The sequence below is a fragment of the Micropterus salmoides genome, unplaced genomic scaffold (assembly GCF_014851395.1).
Source record: "Micropterus salmoides isolate LMB-PRFRI ecotype aquatic unplaced genomic scaffold, ASM1485139v1 Ms_hic_scaffold_21, whole genome shotgun sequence".
In the NCBI taxonomy this organism is placed as follows: Eukaryota; Metazoa; Chordata; class Actinopteri; order Centrarchiformes; family Centrarchidae; genus Micropterus; species Micropterus salmoides.
In genome coordinates, this window is record NW_024041262.1 from 2,533,066 (window position 1) to 2,551,535 (window position 18,470).

General features: G+C 41.3%; 1 protein-coding gene across 1 annotated transcript in view; it reads left to right on the forward strand.

Annotated features, from left to right (window-relative positions):
• Positions 1-18,470, forward strand: part of ryr2a (ryanodine receptor 2a (cardiac)) — a 208,275-nt gene that overhangs the window by 132,046 nt on the left and 57,759 nt on the right. The window contains exons 53-66 of the mRNA XM_038735834.1: positions 941-1,161; positions 2,014-2,104; positions 2,704-2,844; positions 5,413-5,576; positions 5,801-5,879; positions 5,967-6,056; positions 11,070-11,207; positions 11,413-11,490; positions 11,621-11,696; positions 12,627-12,750; positions 13,405-13,520; positions 14,789-14,853; positions 15,266-15,387; positions 16,646-16,695. Coding sequence (XP_038591762.1) covers positions 941-1,161; positions 2,014-2,104; positions 2,704-2,844; positions 5,413-5,576; positions 5,801-5,879; positions 5,967-6,056; positions 11,070-11,207; positions 11,413-11,490; positions 11,621-11,696; positions 12,627-12,750; positions 13,405-13,520; positions 14,789-14,853; positions 15,266-15,387; positions 16,646-16,695 — 1,555 coding nt within the window. The remainder of the gene's footprint in view (positions 1-940; positions 1,162-2,013; positions 2,105-2,703; positions 2,845-5,412; positions 5,577-5,800; positions 5,880-5,966; positions 6,057-11,069; positions 11,208-11,412; positions 11,491-11,620; positions 11,697-12,626; positions 12,751-13,404; positions 13,521-14,788; positions 14,854-15,265; positions 15,388-16,645; positions 16,696-18,470) is intronic.

Here is an 18,470-nt window from a genome sequence, read left to right on the forward strand (position 1 = left end):
GTACACCAACAGCTACACCTCCAGCCACTTGTCTATCCAGCTCCTGAAGTTTGCGAATGACACCACCCTCATTGGGTCATTTCTGGTGGGGATGAGTCCAGATTGACCATCTGGTGACCTGGTGCAGTCAGGACTACTCTATGCTTCTAAGACAGTGGAGATGGTTGTGGATATCAGGGAAAACCCCGCTCCACCCATCCCCATCTCCCTGTATTACTCCACGGTTGACACTGTGGAGTCCTTCTGCTTCTGGGGTACCATCATCACCCAGAATCTTAAGTGGGAGATTAACAATAGCAACAATGATGGTGCACTTCTACACCGCCATCTTTGAGTCCATCCTCACCTCCTCCATCACCATCTTGTACGCTGCTGTACTCTCTTTTATTTTGCAAAGACAAGACTTATGCGAAACCTACTTTTTTGAACTCCTCCTAGACTGAGAGTCACATAGAATCCATACAGTCTCATGGTCAAAAGTTATTACATTTAGCTGACTCTTTTATCCAAAGCGACTTACAATTTCTATACATGTCAGAGGTCGCACACCTCTGGAGCAACTGGGGGTTAAGTGTCTTGCTTAGGGACACATTGCTGGATAGGTCACAGTGGGGGATTGAACCCAGGTCTCTCACACCAAAGGCATAGTCTTACCCATTGCGCCATCGCCTTTTGTCGCATTTTTTTTGATGGACATGTAGAGGTTTTGTGCTCTGAACTGACAGTGATGTGACTGTGAAGCCAAGAACTGCTGTTCAAAGAAATGACAGCAGATAAAAGCAGTAACTAAATAAGTCACGGATATCCAAGCAGTATTTAGATTCTGGTGGATTGTGGCTCAGGAGGCGGAGTAGCTTCTGCGTGGAACAGGACTTTCTTTCTCAGCCTTGCTCCTCTTTAATTCCACTGCCCTATTTTCCTGTATCTGTATTTGTGTCAGGTTGCTCTCAGTGCCACGGACATGGCGCTCGCCCTCAACAGGTATCTGTGTACAGCCGTGTTGCCTCTCCTGACTAAATGTGCTCCACTGTTTGCTGGGACGGAGCCGTTCGCCTCACTAATCGACTCCCTGCTCCACACGGTTTACCGCCTGTCCAAAGGCTGCTGCCTCACCAAGGCCCAGAGGGATGCCATAGAGGAGTGTCTGCTGGCTGTTTGTGGGTAAGACTGGAATTAAAACGGACAGTAGCAAAACACACATGTAAATCCCACAGTGTAAATTATGTATTATTAATGCTGGGGGGATAGTCAGGAATGGAATAAAAGATTCTGCCTGAGTGGTAATGATTTGGTATCTGTAAAATAAAATATGGCCCAAAAGGGCCATGTATAAGATATTTCAGGATCATGTTTTGTTAAATTTGTTGAAATTCTCTTTACATCCCGACAGCAATCAATAAATCAAACACTCAGAAATATCTGTGGCTGTTGCCAGAAGCATGTGGTCCAAATGACATGATTGGCTAACCTACCTAGCTACCTACCTGCACTCTGCCCATTCAGTCACTGCACATCAACATGTGTTTTGGGGCGTGGCATTGGAGGGAGACCTGAAGGGAGGGGGTGGGATTTTTTAGGTTGGCTGTCTCTTCCTGGTTCTCCAACATTGCCTACCCCAGCTTTAACTGGATTTTAGCAGATTTATGTGTTGTTCACTTCAGTTTGGAACTCACTTACTTACATCAATGAACAATGAACAGCCACAGTGTAACATTTTGAGATTAGTCAGATTAACTACATTTAGTGAGCATCACCAGCTCTTCTCATTGTCAGTGTGCCACACTCCCCACAACTCTGGCTTTTACTTGGCTATTGCTGCTAGTCATTATTTAATTCCGCTACTCATTCATTTTCCTATTTTTATGCAGTTCTGTTGTTATATTGTATTCTTTGTCATTTGACTGTTTATCTTGTTATGTTTTGTCTTAAGATCTGATTTGTCTGCTATGTTTTTAAACTGTTTCTGTGTGGTTGAAATAACAAACAAATGTGCATTATCTTAATAATGTGCAGTAAGCTGAGGCCTTCAATGATGCAGCATCTGTTGAGGAGGCTGGTCTTTGACGTTCCTCTGCTTAATGAACACACCAAGATGCCTCTAAAGGTGAGAAATACATCACAGTTAATCAATTCAAATGCACTCTTCAAAAGAATCTGTGGGGACTATACTCTAGCACTAATATTATTAAGAATATTCATTTTATACTGCCAACCGCAATGTACACATTTAGTCATATTAGGGTATTATTTCCCTATCTTTATTTAAGAGTGTGGTCTTTCAATTTGAGAGCATGAGTTCACATTCAGATTTGTTTTCCTCAAAACCCTGCGCGTATCTTGTTACCTCAGTTCAGACAATATTTACAAAGAGCCAGGCAATATTCTCCACTCTAGAGTGTGTAATAGTAATATGAATTGGAAATGTTTATTTGATTGTCTATAATTGAAGTTACAATCTTCAGCACATTCACAAAATGTATTTATTCTAATCCATTTGTCAACAACAACAACACACTCCCTTGTTTAGTGCAAACTTTTGCACTAAACAAGGGAGTGCACTTTCTGATCTCAGATTTGAACATTTATTGGATCATGGACAAGTGATCTTGCACTTTGAATGTATGCCATGGACTGCACTTGTTTAATGAAAATGGCTCTTAAATTCAGCAGACGGTTGATGAATGCCCTCTTGACTTTCTCCAGCTGTTGACCAATCACTATGAGCGTTGTTGGAAGTACTACTGCCTGGCTGGAGGCTGGGGCAACTTTGGAGCTGCATCAGATGAAGAGCTTCACCTCTCCAGGAAACTGTTCTGGGGAATATTTGATGCCCTGTCACGCAAGGTGAGGCTCTAGTTTAGGACTCTTTTTGAAGAACATTAAATGAAAACTTAATTGGTGATAAACAAGTAAGTAAATGTAAAAGAGGTGCTCACAGCTTTTTGTTGCACTTCCATAAAGTTGATGGACTCACAAGAGACAGATTTATTAAATACTTTATCAAAGCAATAGAGGTTAAGATATCATGATCTTTAGGTCAAGCGGCGTGGGTCCAGCTTTGTAAATCAGGCTTTTCCTTATAAATGTATTCTCTCTCACCCCAAGCTGTGATAACCCTGATGACATCACTATGACAACATCAGGGTTAATTTTTATTTTCTTACCTTTGACAAAGCTCCTCCAGAGACACAGAAGACATTATACAACTGTTTTAACAGGCTGAGTGGTACCCCCCATGACAAGTAAACTGAACGGTGTTGGTAGAGTTTCCTTTTAAGTAATTTATGAAATTTGTGTCAAGTAGGGCTGAGGATTCATTGAAAATACATTGATTTGCATAACATGCGTCAGCACATTGCAATTAAATGCTTAAAGGGGTTAAAGGTTCAACGTGTAAGTTTTAGTGGCATCTAGTGGTGAGGGTTGTGAATTGCAATCGGTGGCTCATGGTGCATTCACGTGCTCCTAGGATGGTCCCATTTCCCGAATTGTGAATTCGGTCTTATGACTACAGTGTGTGTTCATGTGCTTTTAAGTCAGAATGTGGAATCAACATGGATGCTACTACAAAGATGTTTTGGATTAGCATTATCAGAGCATATAAAAAACACGCAGACTTCTAGTTCACTCTACATGGACAGCAAACTAACCATTATAAACTTATAAGAAATTACATGTTTGCAAAATATGTATGTGCGATACGTGATTTTGCACAAATCAAAGTTCTATATACTTCTTTATGTCCCATGTACACTTTATTTTTCTTTTTGCAATAAAGATTTAAGGAGGAAAAAAACACTCCACATGACATCACATGAATGCACCCCTACTAGTTACTTCTTCTCCTTCTCTGTACGTATTCAACGTAATGACGAAACAAGCTCTGAAGAGCCGTTAGTCCAAATGGGCTACTGTAGAAACATGATGGTGCAACATGGTGACATCCATGTAAGAGGAGCTGCGGTGTACAGGTGCTGGTCATATAATTAGAATATCATCAAAAAGTTGATTGTGAATAAAAGTGAACAAGCAATAGGGATAACCGCACCCTGGAGAGGATTGTGAAACAAAACCCATTCAAAAATGTGGGGTAGATTCACAAAGAGTGGACTGCAGCTGGAGTCAGTGCTTCAACAACCACCACTTACAGACGTATGCAAGACATGGGTTTCAGCTGTCGCATTCCTTGTGTCAAGCCACTCTTGAACAAGACACAGCGTCAGAAGCGTCTCACCTGGGCTAAAGACAAAAAGGACTGGACTGCTGCTGAGTGGTCCAAAGTTATGTTCTCTGATGAAAGTAAATTTTGCATTTCCTTTGGAAATCAAGGTCCCAGAGTCTGGAGGAAGAGAGGAGAGGCACAGAATCCACGTTGCTTGAAGTCCAGTATAAAGTTTCCACAGTCAGTGATGGTTTGGGGTGCCATGTCATCTGCTGGTGTTGGTCCACTGTGTTTTCTGAGGTCCAGGGTCAATGCAGCCGTCTACCAGGAAGTTTTAGAGCACTTCATGCTTCCTGCTGCTGACCAACTTTATGGAGATGCAGATTTCATTTCCCAACAGGACTTGGCACCTGCACACAGTGCCAAAGCTACCAGTACCTGGTTTAAGGACCATGGTATCCCTGTTCATAATTGGCCAGCAAACTCGCCTGACCTTAACCCTATAGAAAATCTATGGGGTATTGTGAAGAGGAAGATGCGATACGCCAGACCCAACAATGCAGAAGAGCTGAAGGCCACTATCAGAGCAACCTGGGCTCTCATAACACCTGAGCAGTGCCACAGACTGATCGACTCCATGCCACGCCGCATTGCTGCAGTAATTCAGGCAAAAGGAGCCCCAACTAAGTATTGAGTGCTGTACATGCTCATACTTTTCATGTTCATACTTTTCAGTTGGCCAACATTTCTAAAAATCCTTTTTTTGTATTGGTCTTAAGTAATATTCAAATTTTCTGAGATACTGAATTTGGGATTTTCATTAGTTGTCAGTTTTAATCATCACAATTAAATTAAATAAACATTTGAAATATATCAGTCTGTGTATAATGAATGAATATAATATCCAAGTTTCACTTTTTGAATGGAATTGCTGAAATAAATCAACTTTTTGATGATATTCTAATTATATGACCAGCACCTGTATGTATGTAGAACATGTATGTAAAAAAACATAACGGTAAGGTCTTTATACACCACTGAAAACATAATATATTGCATTTCTGTCAATAGATCCTCCTAAATATTACACACTGAAGATTTAAAACAGGCATTCTCCCAGAGAATAAGCTGTAGGTAAAAAAAAAACCTTGCAACAGCAGCACAACAGCGATGTGTAGCAAAAGCATCCCGGATTGCACAGTGCTGTTTAATGATGTATAAAATAACGTGTATGTGTTTTTATTATTTAGCGGTATGACCAAGAACTGTTTAAGCTGGGGTTACCGTGTCTCAGTGCTGTGGCTGGAGCTCTTCCTCCAGACTACATGGAGTCCAACTACATGGCCATGATGGAGAAACAGTCGTCCATGGACTCAGAAGGAAACTTCACTCCACAGCCTGCAGACACTGCCAAGTATACACATTTGTATTTATTCTATGTTAAAGGAGTTTTTTTATTACCCAAGAAGTGTCAGTCTTTTTCCTTAAAGATGAAAAGACAGGAAATGTCCCCCACCCCCCCAAAAAAAGTTCCAATAATTTACATTTCTTAAAATAAATTCAAAAGATAGATCAAAAAGACTGCAGGTGATCCAACATATTTGAAATGTTTTTCTTCTTCTCTTCTGTCTTTATCAGTGTGACTGTCCCAGAGAAACTGGACTATTTTATAACCAGATATGCAGAGCACAACCATGAGAAGTGGTGTATAGAAAAGGTAAGAAAGCGACAAGTCACATATGAAATTGTGGTTGTAGTTATATTATGTAGGAATTTTTAAATGTCTCTTATGTGTCTCTTACAGTTTTCTAATGGCTGGTCATATGGAGATCAGATGTGTGAAATCTCTAAAAGCCACCCTTTACTGAAGCCATACAAAGGCCTCTCTGAGAAGGTAGGCTGCATGCATCTGTCGAAGTCTGGTTTCATGTTGTCATTGTTTTGCAAAAATGTTTTAATTTGCCAGATAGGTCGGTAGCTGTGTTACAGCACAGTATTACCAAATGTGAGCTAGATCTGGCCAATAGGTTGTTACTCTGGCGGAGCTGCTCTGTAGCGACCCGGGCGAGTGCTGTCGTTGTTTTTAAGTAAAAAGTTTGTCTTAGTGTTTTGTTTTAACTAGCGTCTTAAGTGTTTTGTGCTTGTGACTATATGTGGGATTTGACAACTGCTACGGAGAATTTCTGAATCATGATAGTAGTTGGTAGCCCCAAACAATGGCACCGGGCCTCCATATTATACTCCTGGTCCTGATTTTTATCAGCGAACACTTAATTTCCTTTCCTGCAACAACCGTGCAGTGGGAACATGAACTAAGTCGTGTCTACTCCAGAGAAACTTTGTTGTCCCTCCGACCACTTCAGTCCACACCACCGGATAACCTGCCAGCAGCCATCCGAGCAACACACACCGGCACACGGCCTAAACGCAAGCGAGGAAGACAGGGAGGTGTCAGGGAACATCCCCGCCGGCGAACCAACAAACCACTCAATAGTCCTCAGCAATGTGCGATCGCTGACAAGATGGATGAGCTTCGTACCCACCAAAGGAGCTGTTTCGAGTATCGGGAATCTAACATTATGGTGTTCACCGAGACGTGGCTTCACCAAGGAGTCCCGGACTCCCTGCTCAACTTGGGTGGCTACTCGCTGGTGCGAGCCGATGCGTCCGGAAAAAGGAATAGAGGAGGAATCTGCATGTACGTGAGTGACAAATGGTGCAAACAATACACAGTGAGAGACACTACAGTATATGCAGCCCTGATGTCGAACTGCTTTGCGTATCTATGACTTCACTACTTGCCAAGGAAGTTTGGCAATATTATTATAGCCGCAGTTTATGTTCCACAAAGCGCCAACGCAGGCAGAGCCGCCGCGCGCAAATAAACAATTGCTCTGCCAGGTTTTCAACAATATGTAAAATGTAACACGAGAAATAACAGAATCTTAGATAAATGTTATGGAAATATAAAGGGGGCATATTCAGTCAAGCCAACCCCCCCCCCAATCAGACCATAATACATTACATTTGATACCTCTTACAAATCTGTATTCAAGTCAAGTAAATCTGAACATAAAACTGTTTGTGTGGTCTGATGATGCAACTGAAACACTAAAGGGGCGCTTAACGCTTAATGTGTACAGATTGGTCGGTTTTCCATTCATTAGAGCTTGATGAGGCTACTAGTGTTACGGTGTGATGTGGGGACAGAGCGAACCCAAATGCAACTCTGGGGAAGAACAGGCTTTATTAAAGGGGATACGGGGTTGAGGGATTAGAGATGAGGGAGAGGCGGATGCCGGGAAAACACGGGCACGGGAAACCGAGGATACTGAGACAAGGGAGCCGGGTGCACTGGGGACCAAGGAAGCAAGGAAGCACGGGGAGGAGCCGGGAGGACGCCGTGGAAGAGGTCCGAGGGGAGAGGGCAGCGTGGCGAGCCCAGCTGACGGAGCGGAGGACGGAGGTGAGTGGACCTGGAGGGGAGACAGACAGGGTCGGACACAGCGGAGACAAAGCACAGGGAAACAGAAATGATGCAGAATACGTGAGAGCTTGAATGGTGAAGTGGCACCGGGTAAGGAGCAACGACGATCAAGCAGCGATGGAGTTAGGTTGATATGCAGGCAGGGATGAGGCTGATTGCTGGCAGGTGTGGTGGGCAGAGGAGGTGGCTGACGAGATGCAGGTGCGGGTCGTTGGCTGGGCTCAGGAGCAGAGGGAGAGAGAGAGAGAGATATTGTAGTCTACCCAAACAACAAGTCCTATATTACAAAAGAAATCAAAGACTGTATAAATAGGAAAAAGCCTTTAGAAGCAAAGACAGAGCGGGACTTTCAGTGGTCCAAAAAGAACTTAAACAACTCCTTACTAATGCGAGGGAAAAACACAGGCAAACGATGGAACAAAACTTCAAATACCAAAAACTTGGGACACAATGAAATCAGTGACTAATATGAACCCTGCAAAACAACAAATCATCACACAGGACGACCAACATAAATCAAATGTGCTGAATGACTTTAACCTGCGATTCGATTCTCAAAATTTCTCTCAGGAGTGTGACAGTGTTCTACAGTCCCTGCCAGCTACTGACACTGCCTGTTATCTGGAAGTGGACCCATTTAGCATCCAACGACTCTTCAGCAAAGTGCGCACGGGCAAGACCACAGGCCCCAATGGCCTCCCAGCCTGCTCAAAAGCTGTGCAGAAGAACTAACAATGGCATGGTGCCCTATTTTTCAACAGTCGTTGAATACTCACACAATTCCACTGCCAGAAAAACCTGGCGCCTCAGAGAATAATGACTTTCGTCCCATAGCTCTAACCTCGATTGTAATGAAATGTTTTGAAAAATTTGTTGCGTCTATGCTTATGAAGGATGTTGAGTCAAAGTTAGACGTGTACCAGTTCGCCTATAAGCAAGAACGCAGCACTGATGACGCAATCCTTTGCATCTCGCACTTTATTTCTAAGCACCTTGAAAACTTAGAAGCTTATGCTAAAATCTTGTTTGTTGATTTTAGTTCAGCCTTTAATACAGTGCAAACTCATGTGCTTTTAGAGAAGCTTAAAGACATGAATGTTAGTAGTATCTTAATTAAATGGTTTTATTCTTTTTTAACTGACAGGGCACAGCAAGTGAAGGTCAATGGGATGCTATCCGAGACCAAATACTGTAACACAGGAGTTCCACAGGGTTGTTTTGTATCACCAATACTCTTCACACTGTACACCAATGACTGTAGGAATGTACATTCTAACATCTATATAATGAAATTTGCTGATGATACCGCGATCCTAAGCCTTTTGTACAAGGATACGGACTCCTCTGTGTACCAAGACAAAATAGACACATTTGTTAAATGGCGTGACACCAACCATCTAATTTTAAACATCCAAAAAACACAGAAGATGGTCTTTGACCCGAGGCAAGTTACCGACCATGAGCCAGTGGTCAGGTGTCCTCATACAAATATTTAGTCTTCTTTGCTGGAATACACATGTTGACAACCTGTGTAACAAATTGCAGCAGAGGCTTTATTTTTTAAGGCGTCTAAGGTTGTATGGTGTGAGCAGTCCGATCATGATGATTTTCTACCATGCAGAGTGTCATCAGATATGGAAATACTGCATGGTTTGGCAACTTAACAGTTAAGTTGAAAAATAACATGCACAAAACAGCCATGAAAATTATAGGGAGGAGAGACTATGAGCCTATACAGAGCCAGTATGACCAGGAAGTTATGAAACAGGCTAGGAAAATTAAATCAGACCCTCAACATCCCCTCTTCCCTGAATACGAAACCCTGCCATCAGGAAGAAGACAATCGCCTAAAATTATCATTTGTGCCAGCCTCCGTTAAGCTGCTGAACAATGTCAAGTAGAGCTGTGTGCAATAAATATGTGAGCACTTCTGCACTTTACTTGTGATCCCGGTGCAATAGGGCAACGTGCAATAAACATACTAGCACCTTAGCACATGCACTTTACACAAACTTTAGTGCAATGGAGCAATGTGCAACAACTACACTAGCACTTTGTCCTTTTTCTTCTGTGTTTATATTTCCCTCTTGTGAAGTACAACATGTCAATGCTTCTCAGGTTCTTGTTGATGTGTGATGTTTTTTATGAAGCAACATTGCACTGTGCCCAAGCAAAATTTCCCCCTGGGGACAATAAAGTTAACCTAACCTAACTAGGTTCTGTGGGTGCCAGATTAAGCCCACTGTTGACCCAAGAAGTGGTCTAACATGGTTTTAGTTTTATGTAAAGGCAACCTGTGGAGTTCTTTTCCTCTAATAGCACTATGGAGAAGTTGTCTATGGAGAGTGTGTCCCCGTTTTGTTTGTCTCATGCACGTTCACAAGTATGCAGGTGACACCATACATATTCCTTTGCATGTCACCATTTGATGCACCATGCAAGGTTATAGATTTGAGCTAATTTTTATCTGTACTCCCAAGACATGGAATAGAAAGCTACAATCAATAGCACATCAAAAATATGTGCTTGTCATATAAAACCAAGTCACGTACACTGAGTGGTCAGATGCAGTGAGGTAGAATGGTATGTTACAGTCTTGTATAGAGAATATTCTTGAGCATCTAGTGGAATTTACTGAGCGAGTATACACAGTCACATAATGAAGGAGGGTCCCAACCATTTAATATGGTAAAAACCAGGCATAAATTTGAAAATTATCTAAAATTGTTAAAACTCAGTAAATTGTATTGTATCCAGTACCCTACAGTGATTAAATTAAATGGCTTTTGTTCAGAGCTTTTAGCGTTTATTTGTATATGGGACAGTATCACAGAATGCATGAATGTCTTTGCTACGCCCAGAGAGCCACAGTTTCTGATATTTTTTGGTTTGTTGAAGTTCAAATTTTTATGCAGTATCATGTCAAGATCGCCAAGATATTTAAAATCAGGGACTATGTCATTCCTTTCGCCTTTGATGGGAATATCAGTGTTAAGAGATGGTACCATGGTTTTTAGAACAAAACATATATTTGATCTAGATAACTTTTAAACTCAAACATGATTGGTCAAGCCAATCTGTGATCCTTACCAATGCATTTGTTAACTCTGCAGCTACAGTCTTAGCTACGTTTCCATGTGTGTAAACAACAGTATCATCTGCATACATTTGCAGTTCAATATCATGACACTGTTGAGGGAGATCATTAATATATAGGGTGCCACTCAAAAATAAAGTTTCTAATTTTCATCTTCCCACCCCGTAAATGTGTTAATAATGTGACAAAAACTAAGTTGACAAAATTTGAATGTTGTCTAATAATTTTTACTGGTACCTCAATACTGATTTGATAGGTCACAGTGTCATTAGTGGTTCATGTGTAAAATATTTTTTGTCTACTGTTTGGTTGTAATTTTGCAGGATAAGGAGGCCTATTACTGGCCAGTCAGAGAGTCTCTGAAGACCATGCTGTCGTGGGGCTGGAGCATCGACAGGATCAGAGAGGGTGACCCTGCCAGCCTTCACAACAAGTCCAGGAGAATATCACAGGCCAGCCAGGTAAGGCAGATGGGAGGCAGCTGGCGTAGAGGTAAATAAAGACGGCCTGCAATTGAAAGGTTGCTGTGAGCTCGGGACTGAAAATTGTCTTTAAAAAATCTAATCCACACAAGTGCACTTACAAAGTAACTTTACTTGTTGATATTCATATAGAACAAGGGAAACCCACTTTCAAAAGTTTGAATCAACATCCTGTCTTCCACAGCTGTCTTTTGAAGGAGGGCCAGCATTCAGCCCCAGACCCATTGATATGAGCAATGTTACACTGTCTAGAGACATGCAGGTAAGTTATTGTATACGGATAAAACTAAACTATAGCACTAATGGAGGAGTATTAATATCAATATGAAAATGCTAAGAAATGATGAATTGATATGTGCTGTTTAACAGAGTTTACCATTGTGTCTCTCTAGTCAATGGCAGAGTTGCTTGCAGAGAATTATCATAATATCTGGGCCAGAAAAAAGAAAATGGAGCTTGAAGCCAAAGGTAGATATAACACAACACATTCACACATGTTGTTTTAATAAAACTTTTTTCTTCTCACCACCAACTGTATATTGTTGCCATTATGTGATGAAACAAAGGCAAGGATCAGGATTTTAGCATAAAACACAACAGACATAATAGTCTGAGTTTAAGAGTGGTATTCCACATTTGACTTCTTTCTCAAAACCACGACATAATAATTCAGAACTGTTAATAAATGTGCATTTGAACTAGGATATAAAGCTCATAAACAAAAAGAAATCAGCGAAGCACTAATTTCCTCTGAGCTGGTGGAAAAGCCACTAATAGAGGTAAATCATGCTTTGAGTTTCTCGTAGCTTATTCACAGTTTTCACGTCACGTCACATTCCAAGGAAAACGCTCCCATGAAGGGCAAGGAAGACGTTATTTTCCGCTGCATACTAACCAATAGGCCTAAGCAAGTGATACACTGTTACTTTGAGTTTGTTAATTTTGTGTTGCCAAAATGCTGGATGGTTGTTGGGCTTTCAGATGCACTCATCGAGGAGGAGACAAGGCTGGGCTGTGTTAGGTGAGGGATTCCCCAGAAGGTAAAAATAAACATACCGCAGTCGAGCAATGGCAGGACCTGACGGTTTTTTAACAGTAGAAATCAGCAGATGCTGTAACGTTATATGGATCGGATATGCCCAACACTGTCTTTGTGTTCATATCTTTCTTTTTCTTAAGTTGAAAGGTGATAAATAAAATCTGACTGCTTTTGCGGCGTCTCTACGGGGGAGTCGCTGTGTGAGCTGCTACGTTGGTCTGGTGTTTTGCCCTCCAGGTCACTGCGCATGTCACGTGACTGAAAACTATGAATTGATCCTTTAAAGAGGTGCTCAAACAAACAAGGGTCCTTTTCGTGTCAGCCTGTTCTCCATCCTGTTGTGTTCCTGTTGTCTCCAGGTGGAGGAAACCATCCTCTGCTGGTCCCCTATGATACACTGACTGCCAAAGAGAAATCCAAAGACAGAGAAAAAGCACAAGACATCCTCAAGTTCCTGCAGATCAATGGTTACACAGTGTCCAGGTATGAACTAGACTAGACTAGACTTTACATACAGACTGGAGGTACTGTAAGAGCATTTGAATTTTGTATGAATTTTATCAATTGAATTCAAATATGAGCTGTGAGATTTGCCTGATGACATAGTACAGTGTGGATCTCTACTGAGCTCTACTACTCTCTAAAGGGACAGTCTGACATTACCGGGAATGTGCTTGTTTGCTAGAATGTCTGACCCACAGTCAATTTCATATCTATGTGTCCAGTACAAAGGTCTGGGATATGTTTAGCCTAACATAACACAGAGATTGTAATAAGAGGGGAACTGCTAGCCTAGCTAGTGAAATAAATAATGCCCTCCACAATACCAAACAACTAGGACTTTAAATATGTGTGCATTCAATGCTGTCGTTCAAGAAGTAGTGTTGAAACATGCTAATAAACAAGACACCACTGTGAAATAAGACAGCTGTACAATTGTTCAAATTGGAAGCTGTGTGTTTCTTTGTATCTTTGACAGAACTAAGCTAGCAGCACCCCCCTACTTCCAGTCTTTGTGCTAAGCTAATCTGAGCACGTCTCAGACCTATCTCGTGTGAATCTGGGTAACATGAAAACATTGTGTATTTCCCAAAAAATGTCAGCTCATTCCTCTCAGAGTGTGTATGTTGTTTTCAGAGGTGTGAAGTCGCAGGAGCTGGACACTCCAGCTATAGAGAAACGATTTGCCTACACCTTCCTCCAGCAGCTCATCACATATGTAGACCAGGCGCACCAACACATGATGGAGTTTGGTGAGACTTCTGTTATTCAGTGAATGATAAAGAAATTATATAATGCAGTGTGCATGCCATGCAAGTACTGTATGTAACTGAATGATTCAGGCTGGTGTAGAGAGGAAGGTGTTACATTACCAAAATAACAACAATGTGCAGAGTGGGCGACTACCTCAAATTCATAAAATAAGCACCATTTATCTCAATGTAAATGAAATGCAGTTGTTTGTAATTCATGTCAATTCAATTTTATATATATATATATATATATATATATTTATATATATTTATATAACAGAGAAGAGAGAAGCAGCCAAATGCAATATCAATACAGAAAATCAAAACAACAGTAAATGGGGTAGTGATACTGACATTAGTAAAGACGAATAATAGTACTAATAATGATAATAATATTAATGATAATAATAATCAGATTAATAAGAAGAATTGTAGCAGCGGGTGTCGAGCTGGAAAATGGGGGCAGCAGGAAGCCTGCAACCACAGAATGCTTTAGCAGGAGAGAGGAGAGAGACGAGAAAGCACAATAGTTATAATACCCAGTTGACATCAATGACTCCCTGAAGTAAGGAGTGTCCTTGTTAGAAAGACAGTGCAGAGATTTTGTACAAGACACACTAGCACCACACAATGTGTCAAACATCCCCTTATTATTTGCTGTGCAAACCTATATACTATGTACTGGCAAATGCTAGCGATGCTACATGCAGCATAGTGAGGGAGACTGTTACTACTATTGGAAACACTAGTGTTATATTGATACATGCCCTTTTTTCTCCCTGTTTTATCTTTTGTGAAGCACTTTGTACTTTTGTTTGCTACGTCAATAAATAAAGTTGTGATTATTATTATTATTATTATTGTCAAGGCTTGTGTGGTTAAAATACCTGCAGATATCATCTGTTTTTGATGGCTCATGTGAATCTGCCTTAACATGTAGAATAAATTCCTCAATCCCATGGTGTACCCAGATACTAGTCCAGTATGAAAATGGCATTAGATAAGAAAGAAGACACTTTTAGTTGCAAGTGTACTCCCCTTGGTGCAGTTTAAAAACTGAAGAACACAGTGGGTTAGGGGTTACTGACCCTTTTCGGTGGACTCCACAAATTGAACATAATGTTTAATGTCATACATGTTTTAGAGAATGAAAATGGAAAGATCTTGCTCCTAGCTCAACCACCTGAGGAGATGTGCAGATGTCAGATGTCACCATGCAAATTTATCCAGACCTTATTGTCTTTGATTGTGTTCTACCTGTCACTTAGATCTGGGAACAAGACCAAAGGGAGAGAAGATTCCTCATGAACAGCAGATTAAATTCTTTGGAAAGGTCAGAACCCATTATTGTATTTGCTTCATCAGTCAGCTGGGTATTTTGATACGTTTACTTTGACCTTGGAGTGTTTTTAAGTTAAAGTTTGAGAAAAATAAATAAATATTTAAATATGGGTCTGTATGGTCTAAAGAAACCAGTGAACTTGACAGTGATACAATAATTATACAGTTATCCAGCAGTAGTCATCAAGCTTCTCTTTGACAGTATAACAAATCATTTCAAAAGGGTTGCTAGAACTGTCATTAATTCTAGTTATTCCTTATAAAGTCATAATTAATGTGCATTTGGTTCACACTGTGAGTGCAGTTTAACACATAAAATCAATTTGGGGTATGATATACAGGTGATGGTGCTGAAAGACAGACACAAGTAATTACACTGTGTACCTATGCCATTAATTCCTCAGGTTGTCTTGCCATTGGTGGATCAGTACTTTAAAAACCACAGGCTGTACTTCCTGTCCACAGCCATCCATCCAATCAGCAGTGGTGGCCACGCCTCCAACAAGGAGAAAGAGATGGTGACAAGGTGAGTGTGGCAAATGACAATAGAGCGATAGAAAGCCAGCAGGTGCAGGGTGTAGCACTCACTCTCATGTATTATTGTCAGTAAGTGAAATACGACCACGACTGTGTGTGGGAGACTGCTATTTCTACACATGTATTACACACACACACACACACGTCATTGAGCTGAGTGACGTCTCAGCCTGACATCACTCACTGGCCACTTTATTAGGTACACCTTGCTAGTACAGGGTTGGACCCCTTTTTTCCTTTAGAACTGCTTTCATTCTTCGTGGCATACTTTCAACAAGGTGTTGGAAACATTCCTCAGAGACTTTGGTCCATATTGACATGAGAGCGTCACCAGCTGCAGATTGGTCGGCTGCACATCCATGATGAGAATCTCCTGTTCCACCACATCCCAAAGGTGCTCTATTAGATTGAGATCAGGTGACTGTGGAGGCCACTGGAGTTCAGTGAACTCACTGTCATGTTCAAGAAACCAGTTTGAGATGATTTAATCTGAACCTTTGATACAAGGCAGGATGGATCCATGCTTTCATGTTGTCCACTCCAAATTCTGACCCTACCATCTGAATGTCGCAGCTGAAATTTAAACTCATCAGACCAGGCAGCATTTTTCCAGTCTTCTGTTTTCCAGTTTTGGTGAGCCTGTGTGAATTGTAGTCTCAGTTTCCTGTTCTTAGCTGACAGGAGTGGCACCCGGTGTGGTGTTCTGCTGCTGGAGGCCATCTGCTTCAAGGTTCGACGTGTTGTGCGTTCAGAGATGGTGTTCTGCAGATGCCTTTCTGTCATCTCAAACCAGTCTGCCCATTCTCCTCTGACCTCTGACATCAACAAGGCATTTTCATCCACACAACTGCCGCTCACTGGATATTTTCTCTTTTTCGGACCATTCTCTGTAAACCCTAGAGATGGTTGTGCGTAAAAATCCCAGTTTCTGAAATACTCTGACCAGCCCGTCTGGCACCATGACATATTCAAAGTCACTTAAATCCCCATTCTGATGCTGGGTTTGAACTTCAGCAAGTTGTCTTGACCACGTCAACATGCCTAAACGCATTGAGTTGCTGCCATGTGATTGGCTAACAAGCAATGAACAGGTGTACCTAATAAAGTGGCCGGTGACTGTGTATCCCTCCTGCTCTTCTTTGTCTTTCTCTGAGTCTCTCTAATTTGATTGTCTCACACCTTTCTTTTATCTCTTTCTCTACTTCCCTCTCTTCCTCCTCCTCTCTCATTTCATTGAATCTTTTCAGTCTTTTCTGCAAACTGGGAGTTCTTGTCAGACATAGGATATCCTTATTTGGTAAGGACGTTCATGCCTAATGCTTCCACTTCTGCTCCTCCTGCGCTGTTGTTCTGAGTGAGTTTAAGTGCAGTATGAATGGTTTCATACTCTGCTGAAGATGTTGACATATTTAGACAGGATGATCTTGATGTCTGTTAGGGGGAAATGAGGGGAACCGACTGTGATCAGTACACTTACATTAACAGTGGATCACATGGGGATCATGTGATTGCAGTCATGTGATCCATGATTACTTGGTTGCTCATGCAAGTTGCAAACTCACAGATAATTATTACCAACTCTGCAGTTGCTCTCATCTTTACTGACCTTAATATCGTCTTTCAGCTCATTGGTTTGGTTTTACTGCCCTTAACATTACTGTTCTTGTTCAGTCTAACTGCCCTCATCTCATCGGTGTTGTTGCAAAGGGGAAATCTTTAAAACACTACCTGCCCAGCAGAAAGGGACACAGTTAGCGATTGGCTGGTGAACATAAGCCCTTTTTCCACTGTTTAGTACCAATCATTTATTATTTGTCCCAAATGCGCAATTTGTGTTGCAGCAGGCATATAAATAAAACACAAAAATAAAGGAAAATATAACATAAATATAAACATACAATATAATACAGAAACAGAAACGCACACACACACAACAGTGAACCTATACACAGGATTCCTTAAACCTCGTCCTAGCTAAAAACAAAGGACACATGGCAAGGACAAGGACACTTCAGCATGTCAATGTGTCGAGATGTGGGGAGGAGGAGCTGGGAATGCTAGCATATTAGCCATTTCACCCTAAAAGTTGATGAAGGGTCGTGTTTTACAATGTCTGCTACCCCAAGTGGCCCCAAAAATCAGTAATGCAGGTGAAATTCACTACATTGTAGTGCACTGACTAAACTGGTAGGGCGGAGCATTGCTTAAAATCTTTCTCTAAACTAGTGGTACCATACCCAAGTTTCAAGGCAAAAAATACATTGATTTTAAATGTAGAAGTACCACAGGGTGTGTTACTCACCAAAATGCGTGTATCCTTGAGGACTATGTTGAATACATTTCCCTCATAAAACATTTGCGATGCCAATTTTTCTTAAAAATTTTAATATGCATATCCATTTTTACATGGTGGCAGTCTTCTTTCCTGTCTTTTTCTGTTGGCACATTGATGTGTTTCTTGCGTGACGTGTTACCACCACCTGTACATCAGTGGAATAGTGTGAAACCATCGGCGGGGATGTGTATCGCATCACAACAAAACATGAATCTACATGGGCAGACATTGCTCCATAGTCCTACTAGTGGTCAAAAGCTCCACATGGTACCTCTAAAGGTTAACATCTGGGAATGAATATAAGTCAACACCATGTTTTTGTGTGAGGAAGACTGAGGACTGAGTGAAGGTCTAACCTTACTGTACATATCTGAGACACATTATCGAATAAGTTATCCTATAGATTGATTGCATGTGTTGATAGACAAATATGTGCTACAGTATGTGATCAGTAACATGTTTGTGTGGGACAGAGACACACTTAGAGGATGAACATTAGAAAGCTCAAGAGCATCCTTAAATAGTGTTTGCATGGGTGGGTGTGTGCGTGCATGCATGCATGATATTGTGGGTGTGTGTATACTCATCCTCTGCTCAGCAGGGGTGGGTGTGTGTGTGGTGTGTATTGCAACTTGTACCAAAGCACCGTGTCTTATTCCTCAAAGTAAAAATATGTTCCACCTCTGCAGACTAAAACCTGACTCAAGTGGACACATTTGGGCAAAGATGTTTATTAT